General features: G+C 38.7%; 1 protein-coding gene across 5 annotated transcripts in view; it reads left to right on the top strand.

Moving 5' to 3' along the window:
• The first annotated feature begins 1,029 nt into the window (after nucleotides 1–1,029).
• Nucleotides 1,030–26,760, top strand: part of p4ha3 (prolyl 4-hydroxylase, alpha polypeptide III) — a 74,201-nt gene continuing 48,470 nt past the window's right edge. For 2 of the 5 annotated variants that reach the window (XM_069891839.1, XM_069891838.1), the window contains exons 1-7: nucleotides 1,030–1,388; nucleotides 3,292–3,446; nucleotides 12,421–12,644; nucleotides 17,269–17,418; nucleotides 21,142–21,193; nucleotides 22,883–23,046; nucleotides 24,386–24,562. In XM_069891839.1, coding sequence (XP_069747940.1) covers nucleotides 1,210–1,388; nucleotides 3,292–3,446; nucleotides 12,421–12,644; nucleotides 17,269–17,418; nucleotides 21,142–21,193; nucleotides 22,883–23,046; nucleotides 24,386–24,562 — 1,101 coding nt within the window. In that variant the 5' untranslated portion in view covers nucleotides 1,030–1,209. The remainder of the gene's footprint in view (nucleotides 1,389–3,291; nucleotides 3,447–12,420; nucleotides 12,645–17,268; nucleotides 17,419–21,141; nucleotides 21,194–22,882; nucleotides 23,047–24,385; nucleotides 24,563–26,760) is intronic. The other 3 variants (XM_069891836.1, XM_069891834.1, XM_069891835.1) reach the window with 2 other exon arrangements.

The following is a 26,760-nucleotide window of genomic DNA, read 5'->3' as shown; positions in this document are numbered from 1 at the left end:
TTTTCAATTAAGAGTGGGGGATATTCAAATCAGAGGCCGTGGTTTGAGATTGCAGGGGGAAAATGATAAGGGGAACATGAGGGGAAATTTCTTCACGCAAAGGGTGGTTGGGATGTGGAATAAGCTTCTGGCAGAGGTAGTTGAAGCAAGGACGTTATTTACATTTAAGGAAAGACTGGATAATTACATGGAGGGAAGAGGATTGGAGGGGTATGGACCAGGTGCTGGTCAGTGGGACTAGGAGGGTGGGGATTTGTTATGGCATGGACTAGTAGGGCCAAACTGGCCTGTTCTGTGCTGTATATGGTTATATGGTCAACATTATTTTAATAAAAATACCCTTGCAGATGGTTATAACAAAAACATTTTTCTTCAGCACAGCTTACATGTATCAATATACCTACAAGTCCAAAACTCTATGCTCATTTTCTTTTTTGAACCTTCCAATGAGCTGTCATTATTACCCAATTACAATGACCCTTCGAATCACGTGGTTTCGTCTGTCAGCTCCACAAGCACCCGCAGTTGTTTTTGTTGCTGCCTGTGGGGGGTTTTTTTTAGCCGCTGCTTTTGTCAGATTTTATGTTTTAGCTACAATATTGTGGTCATTGGTATTTGTGAACCTATATCAATAACGGAGAATGAAGTAGCAATTAAAGGAAAAGAAGGAGAAAGAAAAATCATAAAAAGGGGTTACTCATGGTGTTGCAATAATGTTGCAATTTAATTTAGAAAGATTTTACGAAACAATTTTGTTGTTAGTAGACATTCAAGCAAAATCTATCACATTATTCTATATATTAGTATAAAAATCACTAAGGATTCTGCATGATCTGGCACGGGAAGAGGTCCCGGGTGGGGGGGGGGGGGGCGGGGACTACAGCTTCATCGTTCTTATTCATCACTTCTCCGTGAATATTGTGCATCGTGCATTGGATGTTTTGACGTCAATGGGATTGATTCCCATTGAAAATCCCAGCCAACATTCATTCAGTGAGATAACACCCACCCCCCCTCTCCTTGGCGGCTCCAAGTCAACCACATGACCAGGTTGATTGGAATGTGGCTACATGAGTCCTCACACAGGCATCTCAACCGAGCTGGATGGATGACTCGACTTTCGAAGCCCCCGAAGTATCACCAGCGCCCTGAAGGAGCAATCGGGTTAAAAACCGGTCCGAAGTGCAGACGTGGAAAGAAGTTTGTAACATGTTACTGCCCTCAGTATTGCTGTGGGTAGCGAGCGGCTCTGGATTGTCCACATCCCGGGGAGACCTGTACACTTCCATAGACCACATCCAGGGGAAGATTGCTGTGGAAAAGAGGCTTTTGCAAAAGTTACAGACTTGTATTGAAAATGAGATGTATAGAATGGACGGGCTGAAGCGGTAAGTTTGTAAATATCGCTGGTTCAGAGTTGGTGGGAAAGTTCTGCCTAGGGAGTGAGGAACATTGTCCCAGAGTATGAGCGCGATTTTATTAACAGTTCCCCCTAACTTTCACACTCCCCGTTTTATCTGAATTGATCTGCTTGGGGGGGGGGGGGATTTAACTGAAATCGGATGACAGAGCGGGGATCCGGGGAAACCAAAGGAACGAGGGTCCCAATGTCTTTGGAAAAGACAAATGTTGTCCTCCGTTGGGAGGATTAAGGCTGGCAACCTTTGCAGTCAGTACTGGGACAGGGATCTCTCTCTCTCTCTCCCCGAGCTCTCAGTCATTCTGTGTCGGACTTGCAAGTCCACCCGTTCCCAGCGCTCGGACCAGGCAGAGAGTCCGCGCCGATCTGGTCGCTGTTGGCTTGAACGCGGAGCTCAACGTTACGTTAAAATGACTTGATCTGTGGCCATCGTGAGAATCCGATTAAAAACTGAACGCAACGAGTTAGGGGTTAACTCTTTCAAGTCATTTAAGGTCCAACTAAAAGAGGGAGTCTGTGTTTCTAAGTTAATTTCCTCTTGTAATAATTCTTGAGTGCCAAAGAAAGATATCTTCACCGAATTGAATTCAACTATCTTTAAAATAAAGTGGAATTGAGACCCCACTTCGCCCCTCACTCTTTTAATGAAGGTCAACAAACTGTTCAGTCCATCAGGCTGAACAATGTGAATTGTTTGTTGCAGCTGGAGGTCCAGACGTGGGCATTTGAGCTCCAGTTGCAGCCCCCTCCTTCCCACCTGCAGAGCAGTGGCAGAAGGGTCCAACACTGGCCCCACCGCCTGCACAACTCCTGCGGCACTGATCCCTGCTCCCAGCTGCGTCCCCTCTCTCGATTTCTCTCCGTATCCCAGAGGTCGATCGAATCACTCACCATCTGTGCGGCCGCAAAGGTTCCCGGCGGCAGATGCAGCTGGACGATGGAGCCATCAGTCAACAGAGAGGGTTACCCTGGCAAAAAGCAAGGAACTGATTGTGGACTTCAGGGAAATCAGGATCTCATGGAAGGATCCGCAGAAGAAAGGATTGAGAATTCTGTATTCCTGGGTGTTAACATCTCTGAAGACTCTCCTGCAGCCCCCATGTGGATGCAAACTTGAAGAAAGCTCTTCAGCGCCTATTCGTGGGAGTTTGAGAAGATTTGGGATGTCCTCAAAGGGACTTGCAAATTTCTACAGGTGTAGAGAGCATTCTGACTGTCTGGCTTGGAGACGCCAATGCACAGGACAGGAAGAAGACCACAAAATTGTGAACTCAGCCAGCACGGGCATGGACATCAGTCTCCACTTCATACAGGAGGTGGCATCCTTAAGAAAGCAGCCTCTGCCCTCCAGGTCCCTCACCACCCAGGTCATACCCTCTTCACACTGCTACTATTGGGAAGGAGGTACAGGAGCCTGAAGATGAGCACTAAACCGCACAAGGACAGCTTCTTTCCCCGCTGCCATCAAATTTCTGAATGAACAATAAGCCACAGACATTACCTCAATTTTGCACTAATTTATTTATTTGTAGATGTTATTTTGTCGCAATATATGCCCTGTAACACTGCCGTAAAACAACAAATTCTGATGCTGAGGATCTAGAAGTGGCTTCATTTCACATCTGGCTCCTACGTCGGCCTCAGTTGACATGCAAGTGGGTGATCCTTTGAATTTAAAAAAGGTTCCAACTTTCACCAAAAAGAATAAGTGAGGTTAAGTGGGTTTGCTTTTCCCTCTGAACTTTAATTGCGATTAAAGTTTGTGTAATTTAATTATGTTATTAAAATGGCCTGGCTTTCATCAAGAGGGGTTCACCAAATCTGTTTGTTGTTCCCCTGTTATAGATCTTGTTAATTCCATTGCATTGCAGATTTTATGAAAAGGTAAAAACACTGCATAACAAGGTTTACCAGGAATCCGTGTCAGCGGTATCAAATCCTTTGTTTGCCTACACCCTTATAAAGAGGTTGCAGGTGGACTGGCAAAATATTGTGTACAGCAATGAAGCCATCGAAAACATTCAAGGTAGGTGCTTAAATGTTATTCTTTCTCTCAGAATTATACAGATTAAAAAAAAAATAATAATAATGTATCAGAAAATACACTGGACAATGAAGATTTTGCTTCCTGAACACTTTTGGATGCATTTTAGAGATTTTGGGCTGCTGATTAACCTATTTTTGTGATTTCCCGTCATTTTATAAGTTTACTTCAAGCCGACAAAACCATGAAGTGCAGCATGACATTGAAAATTCATTTTCTTTATTTGCACGTCTTCCCTGCTGATCTTAGTGTGGTGAGTGATGAGCATGGTGAAAGGTTTCACCAGGACATTGTGGCCATGGAAAAGTGGTATCAGGGCAACTGGAATCTATCAATGCTAGTCAACTATTATTGATCACTGACCTGAGAGGCATCAGATGCTAAGTACAAACGAAAATCAGCAGCAAAACATTTTTAGATCAGTTGAACTAACGCATTGCGTCAGCGTCAGGATGCAATTAAACATGATGCTAAATTCAATAAAACTTAATTTAAAGTTTCTCCAACTTCCTACATGATACAGCAAATTTGAAATTATCTTTGTGTTCAGCTTGAAGTTCTCTATCATCATCCCCAATTGTTTTTCAGGAAGCAAACCTTTTTGGGGGGGGGGGGGGGGGGAAGAAATTGTTGTCCAGTGATATTATTAGTTATTTTGCTATTCTTGTAGAAAAAAAAGTATTTTCTGCTTTTGACTATTCTTGTTGAATGATATTTATCGGATTGAACTTGGCTAACTTTGGCCTTTGAAACTCTGTGATTTTTCGTATTTTCGAAGTAGTTGCTGGTTTTAGTTTGTTTGTCTGTGAATCCTGGCACAATGAAAATTTAAAAATATATAAATTCTGAGTGGTTAGTTATGTTCTAAGGCTGAAGTGAGGGTGGAAGGAAACCAGAGTGATACAATAAACCAGGACACGCACAGTAAATGAAATCACTCTACCCACCCTCATTATGTTAAGGGAAGTACACCGTGTGACCTGCTGAGTTCCTCCAGTATTGTGTTTGTACTGCAATCACGGTATCTGGAGACGTTTGTGTTTTTCACCAATGTAAATGTTCATGTTGACAGAAGAATACAAATACCTAAGTCATTTTTTTTTAGATATTTCCAATTCAGAAGTTTTTTGAATAAGATGTTCCCTAACTTTCCTATATCATATCAACCTGATTTGGTCGATGCTCTTTTTCATTTGAATCCTTCCTATAAGGGTTTAATAGATAATATTTCCAATAACTTATTAAAATTGCAAATGATAAAATTAGAGGAGTTGGGAATTGGAACTTCAGTCACTTCTCCCAGAGGAACTTTGGGAAAAGATCTTTGGAATAGTTAATACCTCTTCATTATGTGCTCAATATGCGATGATTCAGTTTAAAGAGGTACATTGGTTTCATATGTCGAAAGATAAATTGGCCTGTACCTTTCCTAATGTTATTTCTATGTGTGACAGATGTAAATCACAAGTGGCTACACTAACGCACATGTTTTGGTCTTGCTCTGTACTGGACAGATATTTTCAAGACTTTGTCAATTATACTGGGTATTAGATTGCAACCTAATCCATCGACTGCTATTTTTGGAATTATAGTTCCAGAGTTGGGACGAGTAACCACTTCTGCACGTCGGGTTGTAGCATTTACTACACTGTTGGCCAGAAGGGCCATTTTATTTAAATGGAAAAATCCTAATATGATGCAATGGTTCTCTCAAGTTATGTCATGTTTAGAAAAAAAAAATTAGAAGTTGCACTTTTGATACCTCTGTGAAGTTTGAAGAGACTTGGTGTCCTTGTATGAGTTAATCTGTATTTTGACTTTACCTTCCAGACTGATTTAGATTTGTTTTTTTAAGTGGCAAAGACAAGATAAATAGTTTTTATTGATTTGATGTACTGAACTCTCAGTTTAGGATGCCCAGCCTTTGTTTTTTTTTTGATTATTTTAGATTAGAAAAAGGAAAAAAATATATAAAGGTGATTGTGCCATTTGTAGACCTGTTTGAGAAGGAGTTTCTCAAAGTTGGATGAAAGAATGATAAGGGAAGTGAGAGAAAGACGGAGTTTGAAGACTGAGGATGGGAGGAAACTCACGTGAAGCTCAGACTATCATCAGTCAGTTAAGGTGCATGTTCCATTTCTGTCCTATAATCTGTGGCAAAGGAGGAAAAACCCAACACCCAACCCCAACCAACCAATTTTCCCTTGCAACCGTCCCTGCCTGTCCCGCATCGGACTTGTCAGTCACCAACGAGCCTGCAGCAGACGTGGACATACCCCTCCATAAATCTTCGTCCGCGAAGCCAAGCCAAAGAAAGAAAGAAGACATTTACATGAGGCGCTCCATATTGTTCAAAGCACAGGACCGGGGCTATCAGTGTATAAAATAGGCCCTTTAGTGCACCCACAATCCCACCGTCAAATATTCTTCCACCAGCCCCACACTAATCTCAGTTTTATTCCGCCCCACATTTCAATGAACTTTCTCTGGATTCTCCATGACTCAGATGCTGCAATTTACAGTGGCCAATTAACTTGTGAATCCACACAGTTTTGGGATCTGGGAGGAAACCAGAGCACCCAGACAAAATGCACCTCATCACAGAAAGAACGTGAAAACTCCAAAGAGGTAGCAGCAGAGGTCAGGATTGAACCTGGGTTATCGGGGCCATGAAACTGCATCCCTGTATTGTGCCCTCACCTCACCTTTCTCTATAGGGTTGCTGTGCCATTTCTTCAGTAGCGTGTGTCAGCTGCAAGTCTGCCTTGGTTACCTTTGTAGTCATGAAGAGTACAGCAAGGACACCCAATCCAGGCTTCACCTGGTATCCCATGTATTCACATTCAGACGAGTCAAGTCGATTGTCATCTGATTGCACAAGTATCACCTGATGAAACTGTGTTCTCTGCTCCTCAGTGCAAAACATGCAGACACACAACCCGACATTACCCACATAGACCCGCATCGGACTTGTCAGCCACAAACGAGCCTGCAGCTGACGTGGACTTTTTACCCCCTCCATAAATCTTCGTCCGCGAAGCCAAGCCAAAGAAAGAAACATAGGCAGCACAAGTTTGCCTATTAACAAATAAATAAATAAATATTGCTTTGTGAATACGGCCGTTCTGATGGTTAGTGTGAGCAGTTCCATTGGTTGTTCAGTATTCAGTATTCTCAGTTCTGTGGAAAGATGTTCCTCAGCCTGTACCTCTTTTTCCGTGATCGTGAACAGAAGTCCTTAACATTTTTTCCCCGCATGCTTCACTACTACATGAGACCAGCAAACCTTGAACTGATGAAATTTCGTGCATGCACATTATATCAAGTGTGGCCCGGGCTGTGGGGGGACCTGACTTCTCTCGGCCCAGGGGGATTCAAACCTGCAGTCAGGCTGAAATGCCATCTGCCTCGACAGAGGAGGAAGGCGACGACATTGGAGGGGGACTGGAAGAAGAAGAAATTTATCCAGAAACTGTTATATCCAAGGGTAGGCCCATATTTAAACAGGTTTCAACTAAGTTTAAATCTGACCCTCATTATTCAGATCCACCATCACAAGTTGATATATCTAAACAGATAGAAAATTTGGCAACTCAGATGGGTCAAGGTTTATCATCGATGAAGGAACAACTTACTTGTATGAAGGGGGAGATATCATCTATTAAGTTGAATGTGGCAAAGTGTGTGAAAATGCTGGACAAGGTGCAAGATAGATTTAAGAAGATTGAAGAAGATTTTTGTGACTGTAAGGATGATGTGGAACAAGGTAAAGAAAAGATGGGTCAGATGGAGGATTCATTTACTGGTTGGGAAATTCAGAGAAATGATTTATTGAAGAAAATTGATGCTTTGGAGAATCAAAGTTGAAGGAATAATGTTAAAATTCTTGGCCTTCCAGAAGATTTTGATGGTCCAGATCTGGTTCAATTTTTTCAGGTGGATTCATGAGGTTTTGAGGAAAGAATATTTTCTGAATGGTTTGGAATTGGATAGAGTTCATAGAGTGATAAGAAGGAAAGCTCTTTCAGGTCAAGCTTCATGTTCTATCCTGATTAGATGTTTATGCTATCAAGATAGAGAATTGATCTTAAGAGTTGCTGTTCAAATTGTGAGAAGTAATCAAGGCCTCTTGGTGGTTTAACAATAATAGTTTTATGCTGACTTGAGTTAAGCTGTTATTAAATGTCATAAATAATTTAATTCTGCTGCAGTTGTTTTGTGGAAGAAAGGATACAAATTTGCTTTTCAATATTCTGCTGTACTTAAAAGTTTTTTATGGAGACTTTCAATCTCAGTTCTTTGGTGATGATGCTGAGGCTCTTACATTTGCTAATTCTCCACCGGATAATAAACAGATGCAAAGTCAAGAAAGTTTTATTCCAACTGTCTGTTCCAGTTCACGAGGGAAAGAATGGAAGGCGAGAGAAGGAATCCCAGCATTTGATTGACATTTACATCGACGATGATCAAGTCAATAGAGATCTGGAGGAAGCATATCATACTTGAAATGATTTGTTGAATATTTTTTTAGTTCTGTTCAGAGGGGGGTGGTTTGACTACTGATCCTTCTGAAGTCGTTAGCCACTTTGTGGCATTGGTCACTCCCACATAATTGAGGGAGTAATACTGTAGTACAGTATTTTTTGGTTTTTATATGAGGTTTCTTTCGTTTTCTTTTGAGGAGATTATTTAGTCTTTTTTGTGTGGTTGCCATGAATTGTAATGATGGCAAATTTAAATTTTGCTACTTTTAATGTTAACGGGCTTAATAATCCGATTAAGAGAAAAAGAATATTGGCGTATATTAAAAAATTGAAGGTCAATATTCAAAACAGTAGATATAATGGAAAAAATTTCCTTCCAATAATTCTGTAAAGAGGGACAGGACCAAAACATATGTGTAAGGGAAGCTATTTCCAATTGACATTTATCACATATAGGATCGATATGAGAATAAAAGCGATGGAGTTTATCTTTAGACATATGAGCTCTATGAACAACTTTAAACTGTATTAGTGAATGTTTTGCACATAGAGAAGAAGAGTTTACCAGTCGCAGAATTTTATTCCAATTTTCATTGGAAATATGAAGATTGAGTTCTCTTTCCCAATCATTTTTAAACTTTTCAAAAGTCCCAGAATTTATTTTTGTAATTATATTACTGCAATTTTTGGATTACCTATGATAGATTTGACTTATTTATCTCTTCCTGCGGATCGTATGATTGCTTTTCTTACACTAATGGCTAGAAGATCTATACTATTGAATTGGAAAGAGGTTAATCCTCCCACTGTTTTCCAATGGTTTACCCAAACTATACTATGTTTAAATTTAGAGAAAATTAGAAACTCTGTCTATGAATCCCCTTCTAAGTTTGAGTTAACCTGGCGACCATTTATTCAATATTTTCATTTGTGGTGAGTTGATTTGGCTCTGTTTTCTTTCTATGATTATGTATGATAATTGGGCTGTAAGATGAGATCGGAGTGATCGGCGTGGTTTAGCTATATCTGTAGGTTTTTTTTGTTTTTTTAATTCAGATTTGTTTTTTCTTCTTTTTTGGGTTTTTTTTTTCTCTTTTTTCATATATTGTTATTAATTATATCTTTTTTTTAGAGATAGTTCACACCCTAAACTGATCTAAAATTTTTTTTATGATATATTTTTATTCTGTAATATTATTGTTTAATATCTCTGTATTAATTCATTACTTACTATGTATTTTTTATATCTCTTTGAACTGTATGTGTTTATAAATTATAATAATAATAAAAAGATTGAAAAAGAAAGAAAGAAAGAAAAAATTGAAGGTCAATGTTGTTTTTTTGCAAGAAACACATTTGACTGAGAAGGAACATCAGAAATTGAAAAGAGATTGGCTTGGACAAGTTATAGCATCTTTGTTTAATTTGAAAGCAAGAGGAGTAGCTATTTTGATTAACAAAATGTTCTCTTTTAAATTGGAATCAGTTCTTGAGTTGGTTAGTAGACTTTTGATTGTTAATTGTAAAACAAGTTTCTGAGTCTTGGACTTTAATGAATGTTTATGCTTCTAATATAGAGGATGAGAAAGTTATGTTGGATTTTAAAAAATATTTAAATCAAGCATTTGAAAAAATTATGGTCGGAGGTGATTTTAATTGTTGTTTGGATCCATTATTAGATAAATCTCCAAAAACAGTAGTTAGGTCTAGAATGGCTAAACAATTGATGGCATTAATGAAAGATATGAATTTAGTAGATATATGGAGGAGGTTAAATTCTAAAGGGAAAGATTTTTCATTTTATTCATTTTGACATGATTGTTATTAGAGAATAGATTTATTTTTGGCATCGTCGCAATTGCAAAGCCGAGTATTGAAGGCTGAATATAAGAGTAGGATTTTGTTTGATCATTCTTTGTTATTAATAACATGTACTGGTTCTGAGAGGATTGACAATGTCTATTGATGGAGATTTAATTCTTTGCTGTTGAAAAATGTTGAATTTTGTGATTTTTATGAAATTAAATACAGCTTTTTTTGAAAATAAATATGGATTCAGTTAATAATAAATTTGTTTTATAGGATGTTTTTATAAGCATATTTGAGGGGACAAATTATTAAATTTACTGCTAAAATTAAAAAACAACATGTAGCTGATGTAATTAAATTGGAGAAGGAGATAAAGATTTTAGAAAAGGATTTACAGCAAAATTCAACAGAAATTAAGAAAATATGCTTAATATGAATTTATGTTATAATTCGTTACAAACATTGCATCAACATGGAGACTCCAGGACAGATCCTTGGCAATGTTGACACCCAGGAATTTAAAGTTCTTAATGATCTATGTTAATTAACAGGGAATCCAAATTAAATCTCTACTGCTGAAAGATGATGCCACATCTGGACAATTTGCCAATCTATTTGGGGACATTAGTTGAAAATGAGCTACTGCAGAGAAAATGTTTTAAAAATTGCAGATGCAGGAAATCCCAAATAAAATAGCAGTAAATACTGAAAACACTCAGTGGTCCAGGTGGATCTACGAGAAGATGCACCATCAACATTTCAGGTCAAAGACAAAGGGTCTCCAACCCGAAATGTGAACGCCATTTCTCTTTCCAAAATGTGGCCTAATGTGTTGAGTATTCCCAGCAATTTCTGTTTTTATTTTATTCCCCAATGCAGTTAGGTCATGAACTTCATTAAGAAAAAAAAACACAGCAGTTGGGACATCAAAAGCGAAAAAAAAACTACCCCATCCACTCCATTCTCAGGATCTCAGGGTCAAAAATTTGTTTTACCAGGAGTATCCTATTATTTAAATTAAGCTACGGAGAAAGGTTAATGAAGAGTACAATTTCATATCAATGCTCATAACTGTTAACACGGTGCAAGATTGTTATGATTAAAAATAATTTTAATAAGACATTTTTCTAAAGATGCTGAATGTTACATGCTGTCACTACAATGAAGTCCAGGAAACAAAATGTTCATTTCTTTATTTTGTCAGGACACTAATAATAAAAACTTTACTTCACACTCTTGGAGCCATCATTTTTTTATGTGAGGTTTTTCTTGTAATACATTGGAATCATTAACTTTCAGAATGTCTCAGGCATGTGATTTCTCAGAATACACTGCTAAATTGATATTTTCATCTAATTCTGTCTTCTAAATTTTAAAAATTTAGACAGACAGCAAGGTAACAGGTCCTTCCAACATGCAAGCCCATGCCACTCAATTAATCTACAACCCCCATATGTTTTGGAGGGTGGGAGGAAACCAGAGCACCTGGACAAAACCCATGCAAACATGGGGAGAATGTGCAAACTCCTCACAGAGAGCGCCAGATTTGAATCCGGGTCACTGGCTCTGCTCTGGTAACTGCATCTCTTCTTTGGAAGATGTTGAACATTTTTCGAATAAACGTTTATGGATGATTCTCTTGTGCTTTATCAAACTTGCCATTCAATATAGATGGGCCAGCAACCTGATAGCCTCATCAATTCTCAAGGTGGTCATTGGCCAATGCCCTTATTTTCTCCAAATTCCTAGATATTTTGCTTCTGATGTAAATAATAAAGAACACATGCATGTTTTCTTTGCTGGCTCAGGATGGAGCGAACACCTTTTATTTAGCAGTTGCTGAATGTACCTGATGAACCAGAAAATGAAGGAGTTGAATAATGATTCCAGTGAAGACTGAAAAGGCTATCAGAAAGTTGAATGGCACATTTAGAAAAGCACGAGACTGGATACTCCTAACAATTGTCAGTACCATCCAGCAAGGGAGAGGTGCAATTTGGAAATGAATCAGCAATGTATTCTGAGACACGTCTTGGCTGCAGAAGAGCCAAGTAACAAAACATTCGCAATCAGTTGAAAGGGAAAAGCCATAAAAATCCCTTTTTAAAAAAAAAATTCAAACAGACTCTGAGACACAAATGTATTACAGTTAGTGTGGCAGTTAGCCAATGCTTTTACAGTTCTGGTAACATAGGTTCAAATCTGATGCTGTCTGTGAGGAATATGCATGTTCCTTGTCTGCATGAGTTCCCTCTGGGCACCCTGGTTTCCTCCCACCCTTCAACTATGTATGGGGCTTGTAGGTTAATTAGTGCATATAGAGGGCTTGGGTTTGTGGGCCAGGTGGGCCTGTTATTGTGCTATATGTCTAAATTAAAAACAAATTCAAAATATATTTAATGAATTGCAGAATGTTCTTGCATATCAGGAATCCCTGAGCATAATGTTGCCTTCTTGATGGCTTTATGATAATTGTGGTCAAAATCTGTACATTTCTTACTATACTTATGTGTGTACATCAAGCCCCAATCTTTGGTTTCATGATCTGAATTGGCTCCAAGCTTTACATAGAAATAGATATTTCAACCATTTGCAGAACATGATGACTGTGGAAAATGATCTCCAATAAGGCCAACTGACACTGATTCCAACACTACATTTAGCACTAAAGGCTGGTTATGAAACAATTGAGGAGCAACTCCCAAAACCTGAGGACCTCGAGGGAGCTGCCAAGGGGTTGATGAGGCTGCAGGATGTGTATGCTCTAAGCACAAAGGGGTTGATCAAAGGGGAGTTTCTACAGATAGTTGGAGAAGAGGTTTCCAGTATCTACAGGCCAAGCCTATCCAGCACTCTTTCAGCAGATGACTGTTTTCAAATTGGAAAGGTATGTAAATAATAATGGGAAAATGTTTTGAAGTAATGGGACATATGAAATGTATTCAAAAAGCATTGGTGAACTTATGGAACATTCTCTGTCAGTTTATTCTCATTAATGTTATCTGTAAGCTGTTCTATCTTTATTTCAAAGTGTTTAAATAGTTATCTATTCTGCATGCATGCATGAATTAACTAAACCAAGGTCTATGCAGATTGTTCATCTGTTTTCAACAACTATTCCAAGCGTTTTCATTCTTTTTAAAATATTTTTATTGATTTTAATAATGAACGTATGAATAATACAATTGGATTAAAATGAAATGGATAGTTATACAAAATTAATAAAACATTCAGTATATCAAAAACATTTATGTGGTAAATTATATCCATAATTTGTATTCCAGGTACTCTATATTTTTTTTAAAAAGAGCTTAATAACAAAAAATATAAAGAAGAAAAAAGAACAAATTAAAAAAAGAAAGAAAAAATAGAAAGGAGAAAAACTCAAAACCCCTGCCTAACAATGTTGCAAGATGCTGTATATGATTAGTAATAAAATAAAATAAAAGCAAAGAGAGGAAAAAAATGTGGAAAAGAAAAAAAATACAAGTCAGACAATTTAATTACATTGAAGTGAAATTATTAAATAAGGATAGTGAATAATAAATGACCCCAAAACGTCTGAAATCTTGTATCTGGATTATTAATTGAATAACGAATCTTCCCCATATTAAAAAAAGGCATAATGTCACGGAACCACGGATCATGAGTAGGTGGGGCAGCATCCTTCCATTTAAGTAAAATTGCATGCCTCACCAAAAGAGAGGCAAAAGAGATAGCCCTAACCAAGGACAAAGAAGATTAATTCCCTCCCATTGTCACCAAAGAGGGCCACCAAAGGGTTTGGTATTAAATCTATGGTAAAGTTTTTTGACAAAGTATAGAAAACCCCTCTCCAATATTTTTCTAGACTAGGACAAGTGTAGAACATATGAATTAATGATGCTTTTCTGCTCTTATACCTGTCACATCAGAATAAAAACAAAACAATTTAGCCTCCAACATATGTGCTCTGTGTACCACTTTTAATTGTAATGAACCTTGTTCTTTGGCTTGGCTTCGCGGACGAAGATTTATGGAGGGGGTAAAAAGTCCACGTCAGCTGCAGGCTCGTTTGTGGCTGACAAGTCCGATGCGGGACAGGCAGACACGATTGCAGCGGTTGCAGGGGAAAATTGGTTGGTTGGGGTTGGGTGTTGGGTTTTTCCTCCTTAGCCTTTTGTCAGTGAGGTGGGCTCTGCGGTCTTCTTCAAAGGAGGTTGCTGCCCGCCAAACTGTGAGGCGCCAAGATGCACGGTTTGAGGCGTTATCAGCCCACTGGCGGTGGTCAATGTGGCAGGCACCAAGAGATTTCTTTAGGCAGTCCTTGTACCTTTTCTTTGGTGCACCTCTGTCACGGTGGCCAGTGGAGAGCTCGCCATATAACATGATCTTGGGAAGGCGATGGTCCTCCATTCTGGAGACGTGACCCATCCATCGCAGCTGGATCTTCAGCAGCGTGGACTCGATGCTGTCGACCTCTGCCATCTCGAGTACTTCGACGTTAGGGATGTAAGCGCTCCAATGGATGTTGAGGATGGAGCGGAGACAACGCTGGTGGAAGCGTTCTAGGAGCCGTAGGTGGTGCCGGTAGAGGACCCATGATTCGGAGCCGAACAGGAGTGTGGGTATGACAACGGCTCTGTATACGCTTATCTTTGTGAGGTTTTACAGTTGGTTGTTTTTCCAGACTCTTTTGTGTAGTCTTCCAAAGGCGCTATTTGCCTTGGCGAGTCTGTTGTCTATCTCATTGTCGATCCTTGCATCTGATGAAATGGTGCAGCCGAGATAGGTAAACTGGTTGACCGTTTTGAGTTTTGTGTGCCCGATGGAGATGTGGGGGGGCTGGTAATCATGGTGGGGAGCTGGCTGATGGAGGACCTCAGTTTTCTTCAGGCTGACTTCCAGGCCAAACATTTTGGCAGTTTCCGCAAAGCAGGACGTCAAGCGCTGAAGAGCTGGCTCTGAATGGGCAACTAAAGCGGCATCGTCTGCAAAGAGTAGTTCACGGACAAGTTTCTCTTGTGTCTTGGTGTGAGCTTGCAGGCGCCTCAGATTGAAGAGACTGCCATCTGTGCGGTACCGGATGTAAACAGCGTCTTCATTGTTGGGGTCTTTCATGGCCTGGTTCAGCATCATGCTGAAGAAGATTGAAAAGAGGGTTGGTGCGAGAACACAGCCTTGCTTCACACCATTGTTAATGGAGAAGGGTTCAGAGAGCTCATTGCTGTATCTGACCCGACCTTGTTGGTTTTCGTGCAGTTGGATAATCATGTTGAGGAACTTTGGGGGACATCCGATGCGCTCTAGTATTTGCCAAAGCCCTTTCCTGCTCACGGTGTCGAAGGCTTTGGTGAGGTCAACAAAGGTGATGTAATGATGTAATGAACCTTGTTAAGCACATAACAAAGACCTATTAACCAATTTAAAAATTATGTCCCATTAAATTTTTTTAATTGAATTTTAACCATGGAGCTCTGCAGGAGGTCCTTGCTGCCATGAGACTCATGCCACCTAATTGCACCCAATTAACCTGCTGTCTCTCTACATTTTGGATGGTGGGAGGAAATGAGAGTCCGGAGAAAACCCATGCAGGTTACAGGGAGAACATATAAACTCATTTCAGACTGTGGGGGATTTGAGCCTGGGCACTCTCAGAGCATTGCACCAACCTCTGACCTTTCCGACCTTTTGTTTGCTATCATCTTGTACAGGGCTGTGGTGAGATTTTGTGTCAACAATTAATTTGAGCACAGGACAGGGAAATATGGTCACTGAAAACAATGAGATTTTTTTACTTTTGCTGAGAGAGAGGGAAAGTCGATGGAAATGGATTCCTCTTGTGGTGAGACTCTTGTATAACTTGTAGATTGCCTCTAAATTGGAAAAGTTGAAAAATAGATTCTGGACTATAGGGTTTGAATTACAAAGAGAGGGTGGAAAAGCTGGATTGGAGGACGCCAAAGGGAGATGTAAAAGGTTTTTTTGAATTTGTGAGGGGTATAAATAGGGTAGAATAGTCACAACCTTTACTCCAGAGTGGAGGTGTCTAAAACTAGAGGGCATAGGCTTAAGTTGAGAGGGAGAGATTTACTAGAAACCTGAGGGGCAACCTTTTCATGCAAACAATTGTGTATTGTTGGAACAAATTGCTAGAGGAGTGGTAGATGCAGGTACAATTATTTGGATGGGTAGATGGATAGAAAAGGGTTGGAGAAAAATGGACAAAGCAGAGGCAAATGGAATGAACTCAAATGGACAATAAGGGCCTGCTTCCTTGCTGTGCAACTCTATGACTCTTGTCTGCATTCAGGAAGGTCTGGAAGAATGTGGCAGGAGCTTATACAATTCTGACAGGGCTAGGCAGACTGGATGTGGAGATGATAATTCCCTCAGCTGAGGTACCTGAAATAAGAGATCACATTTTCAGGTTATAACAAAGGATGTTTCGGGTGAGGAGATGCTTCTTTGCCCAGAGCATGTGGAATTCATTACTACAGGGCTGGAGAAGCCAAGTGTGCTGAATATGATTATGAAGGGGTGAGATAACTTTCTAGATTTGGAAGTCATAAAAGGACACAAGGAGAGAGAAAAATATGGCCTTGATGCGAGATGAAATGGCAGAACAGTGTCAAAAGGCTAGATGGACCAACCCTTGCTCCTCACTTCTGTGTTTCCAAGAAACATTTCTGTGGAAGGCAATTAATCCCCTCACCCCCACTTGCTAAGACTAATATCTATTCTACCTTTACATTTAATGAGGGAAAAGCCATAAATTAGTCTTGAGCAGCAGTACAAGTAAATTATTATTTGGAACTTGGCCTAATTTTTATTGAACATTTGCTTCTGACTCTTTGCCAAATACTTTGAATAAACATCAACTGAAATTGATGGTTCTAAATTTCATACTGAAATATATATTTGAAGTATGTGGGGTTGAATAGATGGCGAACGGAATTATTAAACTGTATACGGTTAGAGAGAATAACATTTAATTTACAAATTCAACCAGAAAAACTTGATAAGAATTGGAAACCCTGCACTTAGTATTGCCACTCTCTGCAAGTTAATTGAATTTAATTACTTCATCGTCACTACACTCGGAAAAGTCTTTTGAAAGTTAGATTTCTAACTGTTTTTGTCCAGTTAAAATCCAAACGAATTTCACATAACTAAAGGCCACCTTAAAAGTTGTATTCCTGTGTATTATCGAATGTACAGGAATATGAAACTGATCATTTCTGGAGTGCCACATTAAATGTTCACTTTAGATTTGTTGAATATAAAGATCTGATTAATGGTTATTGGGATACAAGACCATTTCCTTGCATGAAGCTCTGCATATGAAGTAATTTTAGAAGAAACAGTCTGCCATTACGTTATGAGAATATTTCCATTGTGCAGAATATATTAAAACTTTCCAGGATTTTATATAGAAGCAGTCTTGTGTAATTTTTCCATAAACTCACCAGGCATTTAAATGGCATTTCAACATATCTTTTTAAATCCATAGTTTATGTTTCTGGTCCCAGATCGCCTATGATAATAAGGACTATTACCACTCCATTATATGGCTAGAGGAAGCAGTCAGTCTTTTCCGACAAAATTTGGGAATCTGGAACACTGAAGACCAAGGAAGTCTTGAGGAAGCTCTGGATCACCTGGCCTTCTCTCATTACATGGTAAGCAGTGTTTCTTCACCAGCAGTTGTACAAGAACTTAGAACTTTCCAGACAGGATTAGCCTATTCTCCACTAAAAGATGACATGCAAGCTTTCATATAGATCAATTTCACTATTGAATACTGATTATTAAAAGTTTGTACAAACTTATAGCTAATAGATGAGCTAAATGTTTACCTAAATTGATTAATATGGATGAAACAGGTTTTATTAAAACTAAAAGATCAGCAGATAATATTGTTAGATTTTTAAGTTTAGATATGGCTCAGGAAAGAAAAATACTATCAGTGGCTTTAGCTTGAGATGCAGAAAATACATTTGATAGATTAGAATGGGATTATTTATTTAAAGTACTGAAGGTTTTTGGAATTCAGACAAATTTTATAAATTGGATAAGAGCATTTTATAGTTCTCCAAAGGCTAAGGTGATTTCAAATCAGAAAATATCAAAACCTTTTTTGTTGGAAAGATCATCTAGACAAGGATGTCCATGATCTCCTTTCTTATTTGCATTAGCTATAGAATCTTTAGCTGAGGTGATTAGAAGTGATAATGAGATTGAGGGCTTTAAGATACATGATAAAAAACATAAAATTAGCCTCTTTGCAGATGATGTAATATATCTTACAAATCCTGAAAGCTCATTACAAAAAGTAAATGATCGAATGGCGGAGTATGGATTAGTATCAGGTTACAAAGTAAATATTGATAAAAGTGAAGTGATGCCAATGATCGAGACAGACTATGTTCAAGTTAAGAAAAGGACAAAATTTAAATGGCAGATTGGTGCAATTAAATATTTAGCAATTAATGTTGATAAGAATTTAAATAATTTAGTTAAATTAAACTACATACTTTCATTAAGGAAAATTAAAGAAGATGTATTAAGATGGAAAGATTTGCCAATTTCTTTAATAGGAAGGATTAATTGTGTGAAGATGAATATCTTTCCTAGAATACAATATCTTTTTCAATCTTTACCAATTTTTGTACCAATAATGTTTTTTTCAGGATTTAAATAAACGTGTAAGAAGATTTATTTGGAGGGATAAAATGCCTCAGGTGGCATTGGAAAAATCAAGTTTTTAAGTGCAGCAATAGCAAAGGAATCTATAGCTGTAACATGGAAATTTGGTGATATTGTGGGGTTGAATAGATGGCGAACGGAATTATTAAACTGTATACGATTAGAGAGAATAACATTTAATTTACAAATTCAACCAGAAAAACTTGATAAGAATTGGAAACCCTACATGGATTTTATTGCTACGGCTTTACCTGTAGCGTCCACCACGCCCCCATCCAACCCGCCCTAATTAGTTATGGTTTAAGATTGTTATGTGAACTGCAATTAATTAATTAAAAGATATTGGTTTATCAGACGGGCTTTTCTTTTTCTTGGAGGGAGGGAGGGGTGGGTGGAGAGGAGAAAATACATAAAATCTGTATTATCTTTTGTGCTGTAGTTTTTATTATTTATGTTATGGATAAATACTGAATATGTTTTGACGCAAATGGACAATAATTTTTTTTTTAAAAAGATGGCATGTAAACTTATAAAACATCCTTTCAAAAGGTTTATTTGATGTAAGGGGAAATAAAATACCTCACATTTGTATCCTTTATGCTTAAAGGATGGTTTTGTGTCATCAGACGGGGAGGGTGATACAGACCAGTTGGCCTGATGTCAGTTGCACGGGAACTGCTGGAATGCATGATTCATGAAGTAGGAAAGGGACACTTAGAAAATACTGATAGGATTAGGTTGAGTCAATGTGGATTTATGAAAGATAAGTCTTGAATGAGGTTTTTGAGGTTGTAACACACAATTACAATAAGGGTGAAGCAGTAGATATGATGTATTTGAGGATGTTCTTTTTTTAAATTAATTTTTTAAATTTTAAATATTTTTTTTAAATTTAGACATACAGCACAGTAACAGACCAATTCAGCCCTATGAGTCCGAGCCTCCCAAATTACACCCCATTAACCTATACCCTGGTATGTTTTTGAAGGGTGGGAGGAAACCAGAGACCCAGAGAAAACCCACGCAGACATGGGGAGAATGTACAAACTTGTTACAGACAGCATTGGATTCGAACCCAGGTCCAGTCCCGATCGCTGGCGCTGCAAAGGCAAAATATTTGATATGATATCACGCAAGAAAAAGAACTTGTTTAAGTAACTTATTTCCCCACTCAGAGGGTGGTCCATATCTGGAACGAGCTACCAGAGGAAACAGGAACAATTCGGACATTCAAAAGGCACAAACCTGTTTTTTGAAAGGAAGGGCTGAAAAGGATATGGACGAAATGCAGGCAAACAGGAAAGCACAGAATGCCAACTTGGTCAGCATTGGCAAGATGAGTTGAAGGGACTTTTCCTTGCTTTATGACTCTATGACCAACTGAGATCACATGGGGTTGGGTGTCTTGGACTAGTGCAAATTGAGGATTGGTTAATAGATTGAAGAAGTGTTTTGTTTGGTGGACTGTGACTGATGCCCAGGACTTCGAGCTGGAGTTCAAGATATTTACAATGATTTTGATGAGAGAATTATGGGCTATTTTAACAAGGATATCCTGACGATATGAAGCTGAATGAGTTTCAAAGAGAACGAAGAATGGGTTCAAGTGTTGTGGATGTGGGGTAGCTGGACAGGAGACATGACAGATGGGAAAAGTTTAAGGCCATCTATTTAGGTGGAAAAAAAATAAATGCAGGGTATTTTGAAAATGGTTGAGAGAGTGAAAAGTTGTCAGCGGGATGTGTGTAACCTTGTACATGAATCACTGCAAGTTATCACTTGGATGAGTACAATTAGGAAAACAAACAATATGGCCATCATTGCCAACCATTCCAACACCCCGTTTCCACACCGACATGTCTCTCCATGGCCTCGTGCACTGCCAAATTGGGGCCATCTGCAAAGTGGAGGAACAGCACCTCAATTTGCATCTTGGCACCCTCCAACCGGATGTCATGAGCACCAGCTTCCCTAGTTTCCATTAGGCCCCTCTCCAGTATCTCTTTCCCTATCCCTCTGTTTCAGTGCTGTCGGCGATAAACCACCCCTGGCAATGCACACATTCATTGACACAAAACTGGGATCTATATACGAGCTCAGAAATAAGTTGTAACAGTCTAAACCATGTCACAGTGATCATCTTGGCAAAGTGTCTATGAGATTAATTTTTCTGCCTTCTCCAGCAATGTGTAAATAGAAATTTGCAATTTAATTCCTGAAATGGACTTCAACAAAAATGCTTCGTTGTTTTGCCATTTTTTAAAAAAAACAACTATTCTACATTTTCTCACTCATTTCCAAAGCAAAAAGGTTTCAATCTGGAATACATTCCAGAACAACTTAGATCCATGTTCATCTTTGAGTGTTCTGCATTTTTTACCCATTTTCACAACAAAAAGTTTCAACAAGGAATACAATTCAGAACAACTTATATCCATGTTCCGGGTGTCTGCCGACATTTTGTTTATACCTTGATAAAGGGTTCAATCCTGAAATGTTGGTTATGTATTTTATACCTTTGCTATATGAAGTGCACTCTTTGACCTGCTGGGTTTCTCCAGCCTTGTGTTTCTACTTCAATCACAGTGTCTGCAGATTTTCATGTTTTACACCATGTTCATTATTGTTGTTTTGGATTATATGGATGAAGAGTAAAACAGTAACAATGCTGCTCAATGTTGATGATTTGTTTTCAGATAGGAAATGTCGGTCATGCAATGATTCTTTCCAAAGAGCTGTTACAACTTGGTACGTGCTACTGAATTCATTTTTTCTCTAATGAGCCAAGGTTGCCGTTTCCCCTGGCAGTCATCAACTCTAATCAAATTCAACATGTTTTGACAGCTTCACCTTTCATCTTCTTGGACAGGAGCTGTTTTTGATCACACAGTCTCAAAACAAAATTTTTTATACTTCTTCCAGTCCCACCTCTAACGCCAAAGAAGCTTATTTTCCCACTGTTTCATAAATGTAGCAGGTCCTCTTGGCCCATGAGCTCATGCCACCCAATTACATCCAATTAACCTACAATTCCCTGTACATTTTGGAGAGTGGGAGGAGACCAGAGCCCCCAGGGAAACCCCACGCAGACATGGGGAGAACGAACAAACTCCTTACACGGGATTCAAACCCTTGTCCTGATCGCTGACGCTGTAACAGCGTTGCCCTAGTTGCTTCGCTAACCCAAACATCAAATAAAAACAGATTTCTGCAAGGTCAAATTGTACTGTACCAAATATGGCTCCATATTTAGAAGGGCAAAGTGAATGTCTCAGTGGCTTCTCATTGTAAGTCATAGAGTCGTACAGTGACTCTGCCCCATCGGGTCCAGGTTGACCATTACTTTACATTAACCCGAGATTAATACTGTTATATAGTCGGGATAATGGGAACTATTTTGTAACTGCATAAGAATACACCCTTCTCACTGTAGTAACTGTAGTGCATCACTGTGGGGCGTATGTATATGTATAGTCTGTGTGACCAGTTTCCTGAGATGGTGGAAGACATCAGTAAGTAGAATCTCTTCTGTTATTTGAATCTTGCATCTCTAAGTTATTTAAGAAGCCTCGCAAGTATCTCCAGAGACATAACAAATACTATTTTATTCTTCCCACAGTCCCATCCCTTTTTTAATCTGACACGAGTCTTGTCTCACTTGCAGGCTCTAATTTTCTTTTGAATCTCAATCTCTCTTTTTCTACCTTGTGCTCATATGATCTCAGCTACTATTATACTATCTTACACACTGTTCCTTGGTATGGGATACATTAGATTTGTTTTAGATATTGAAAATATAGAGAATCTGTGTCCCCAGTTAGTTTTGAAGACTTTGGCATTGCCAACAAGTTCCTTTCACTAAATGCAATTTTCCCCAAATATGTTTAAATTTCAAACAATTATCCAAAGCTATAAGGGTCCCAACAGAAAATTTTGCCTTTTGTAAAGGGCAGAATTCTACTTCAAGAAACAGTAACAGGCCCTTCTGGCCCACAAACCCATGCTGCCCAAAATCAACAATTAACCTACAAGCCTCATCCATTTTTGGAACGTGAGAGGGAACCGGAGCACCTGGAGGAAACCTATGCAGGTCACGAGGAGAACATACAAATTCCTTATGGACAGTGTTGGATTTGAACATGTGTAGCTGGCGCTGTAATAATATTTATTGCACTAACCACTACATTAACTATGCTACCCTATATGCCTGGGTATTTTTCATAGTTTATAAATAAAACACTTAATAACATGATATTCAGTCAATAAATGCAATCTTAGTCTGTAAATTATTAGCACCAATACTCAATGCATGTTTGCCTTGCATTAAATTTTCTGCCTTGTATTGAACTAATTCTGTTTATAAGTTAGAACTTGACCATCTTTTTTACATTTCCATTATTGAAATGACTTAAATTCTACTTTGCTCTTCATCAACAGATGCAAACAATAGAAGAATTGCCATAAATATACTAAAGTATCAAAACGTCTTGGGAGCTTCTGCAGATGCTCAAACAAAGAAGGTTGTGGTTCAAAGGCCAAATGTGACCCACTTGCTGACAAGAGATACCTATGAATCACTCTGTCAGAAACTGGGCTCTCAGGTAACCATGAAGCCTCTGGGCTCCGATATACAATTTAAATTTTTTTTTAGTGCTTTGAGTCAGCAGTGCTTTGCAAGTGTTTAAAAAATTTTTAATTCTCGTACCTGCTTCTGCACCCAGCTACATTTCTTGTCTAATTGTATAATCTGTGCTGAAATTCCAATTTGATATGGTATGCAAGATCAAACCTATCTATGTATACATTTTTTAAATTTTAAATTTAGGCATACAACCTGTGCCACCCAAATATCCCAAGTAACCTATAATCCCTGTACGTTTTGAAGGGTGGGTGGAAACCAGAGCACCTGGAAGAAGCCCACGGAGACACGAGGAGAATGTACAAACTCCTTATAGATAGTGCTGGATTCAAACTTGGGTCACTGGCTCTGTAATAGTGTTGTGCTAACATCTACACTATCCATGCCTCCCCAATATATTAGAATTTTAAAAAATTCTTTTATACCTAAAAGTTGCAGGTGGGTATGTTTATATTGTTTCATTTAAAGACAATTACTGAAATCTTTACTTCATAAACCACTGATTAAATCATATCGCCCAACTCGGAATGGAACTGTGGGAACAACTTCCTGTTCATGGGATAGGGTTTTGAACAAGAAATATGGAGAATTATGAAATAAACTTCAAATGATCTGTTAAAAATATTGGTGGTGATGCATCCCATCCCATAGCATGTTATTATTGCACAGATTCAGCTACTTGCATTGAGTTAAGTTCAACAAACGTTGACTCTCCATTTCTGTCCATGGATACTTCCTGACCTGCTGAGTCCTCCAGATCTTCTTTGCTGGCTCAATTGCTTATGAACTATCTTGCCCATGAATTATAGTTTTGTGCAATAATTAATCATGACATTGAATCCATTTGTGTATATAGGCCAGGCATGGCCAAACCACAGCTCACAAACCACATGTGGCTCTTTGACACACAATGTGCAGTTCATGGAAATGTGTCAGCTGAGACAGGAATCATACAAGCCAGCGCTCGCAATGGTAGTGTTAGCAGGCATGGCTTGCGATCGCATGATTGTTGCAGCTCTCAAACATCTGAAGTTTATCATATATGGCTCTTGCATCAAGCAGGTTTGGTCGCTTCTGATATAGGCCATGCAAGATTATAGCATTTGTAATTCTTGAGGCTATTATTCCGTAAAATAATTTTAAATAAAAATAGGTTATGCTTGTGAGGCAGGAAAGGTCTACGTAGGTTGGCAGAACATCGTGGGGTGACGGAGTTGCACTGTGTTGAACTGTTCTATGTTCTAATTGCTCTATTAAACTTGTTTTCCTGCACACTTCATAATTGATTAACTATATTACAGCCAAGCCACTATCAAGATTCAAAACTTTATTGCTCCTATGAGTCAAACCTCAGTCCGCACTTGATTCTCCAGCCTGCGAAAAGAGAGATTGTAAGCCAGAAGCCGTATGTTGCACTCTACCACAACTTTATCAGTGACACTGAGGGAAAGAGGATAAAGAAGATTGCTGCTCCCTGGGTAAAGTTTATTTTAGCTTTCTTTTTTGAAATTATGTTAAACTTTATTGAGCTTCAATAAAATAATGGGAAAATGAAACTGTTGAGCCAATATTGAAGATTCTTGATTTTCCTTAAAAGCCTGTAGACTTCCAACAAAGTATTATTCAATTCTCCGAGAATAATCAGACTTCTGAGGGTGGGTTTTCATTTAAAGACGATGACTAAAATCTTTGCTCCACCCCACTCCGTAAACAACCGATTAAATTGTATCCCCCAACTTGGAATGGAACTGTGGGAACAGCTTCCTGTTCATGGGTCAGGGTCTTGAACAAGAAACGAGGAGAATTATTATTTAGTGTAAATTGTTTATTTAGTGTAAATTTTGCATCAGGAGTTTTGTAATCAGCCAATTACAGGCCTTTCACTCAGTGCCTGCAAGGTAATAGAGGATTCCAGGACATCGCAGAAATGGCTGTAAATTAGGAATTGGAAGGAATAGAAAATTATAATTATCAGGCAGTAATTTTAATTTTTTTTAAAATTTTGACATACAACATGGTAGCAGGCCCTCCAGCCCATGCTGCCTAAGTACCACCATGTCATCAATTAGCCTACTAATCCTGTTCATCTTTAGTATGTGGGAGGGAACCTGAGCACCCGAAAGAAACCCACGCAGACACAGGGAGAGGGACAGTGCCAGATTCGAACTAGGGCCACTGCTAACCATACACTAACCGTGCTTCCATTTTAGACTATTTATTTATATAATTTGAAACAAATTATTGTCCTGCTGGGGTGATAAATCTGTGGATAATAGTATTCATCCTCCGGTCTTAAAAGAAGCATTAGATGGTTGATGTGTTGATTTTAAATTTTCAAAATTCCCCACATTATGGAAGATTTGATTAGATTTGATGATGGTAATCCTTTATCAAAAAAGAAAGGAAGACGATGTAGTAATCTGCAGGCCAATTATCTCAGCATTTGTCATTAGAAAAATGTTAAAGGCTGTTTTTAAAGACATTTAGCGTGGCGCTTTGAAAAATTCAAGGTCTTCAGACCTGATCAAAATGGTTTGTGAAAGAAATCCAGATAGCCAATTTACCAGAGATGTTCAATGAAGTAAAAGGTTGGATAAATAGAAACCTAGATTTCCAAAATGTGAACCGTTATTGCAGAAAACTGAAGGAAACAGTGCAGTAACACAGATAGAAAACTGGCTGACTAACAGGAAAGAGTGGCTGGGTCTTTATTTCATATGCAAAATCCAATCAGGGAATAATGAAAACGAGTTTCTTGTTATATGCATTGTACAATGCACTGAAATTCTTACTGGTATTCAGTTTAAAAATACAAAAAACAACTAAAATAGGGAATTTAATTGAATTTAAAAAAAAACCACAATAAATGGATAATAAAACACAGAACAACTCCGATTATCCGAAATTGGATTCTCCAAAATCCTTAGTTATCCAAGATTTTTCCAGAGCTGAACTGACTGGGGATATTGAGCTCCTGGTGGTGCCGGACCTCTGGTCCCTGGTGGCGGCAGCAGTGGGGACCTCAGGCTCCCGGGCAGGAGCTGGACCCTCAGGCTCATAGCACCAGATGCCAGTGATCGGGATGGCGAGCATTTTTTTTTGGTGAGAATTAAACATTATTTTAATGCTTAAAAAGCCTTACCTTGTTATTTGTTGTTGTTTAAACACTGTTACAAGTGATTTGCTCTTGCTACTGGACTGTTTTTTTAAATGACCAGTGCTCCAAAAAAAGCCATTTATCTGAAATGGGCCCGGTCCTGACCATTTTGGATCATCGGAGTTGAACTGTAGTTACAATTATCCTTGTGCAAGAAAATTCCGGGGCTAAACTTTAAACAATTTATAACAGCTGTTCTCAATGCGGCCTATACAGCCCCCTTGGGGGGGGGGGGGTTTACAGCACATTTTTTTTTAATGTAGTCATTAGAAAGAAGTATGGAAGAAACAACTAATCTTGAAAGCTTCACAGGGAAGAGTGTCATTGATGATCAGGGATACTCACACAGCTGCAGGAAAGGGGGAGAAAGTGGACAGATTGTTTGCTGAGTCAGTGTGGGTGGAAGTCAGAAACTCTGAGCAGAGTCCAAAGTTGGGGGATGGGGCGGGGGGGGGGGCAAAGCCAAAAATATGTTGATAATGACTGATTTATAATAATGTCTTGGATAAAGGCACGAAA

This window comes from Narcine bancroftii, chromosome 7 (assembly GCF_036971445.1).
Source record: "Narcine bancroftii isolate sNarBan1 chromosome 7, sNarBan1.hap1, whole genome shotgun sequence".
Taxonomy (NCBI): domain Eukaryota; kingdom Metazoa; phylum Chordata; class Chondrichthyes; order Torpediniformes; family Narcinidae; genus Narcine; species Narcine bancroftii.
The sequence above is the reverse complement of the archived record's forward strand: the minus strand, read 5'-3'. Positions and strand labels throughout refer to the sequence as shown.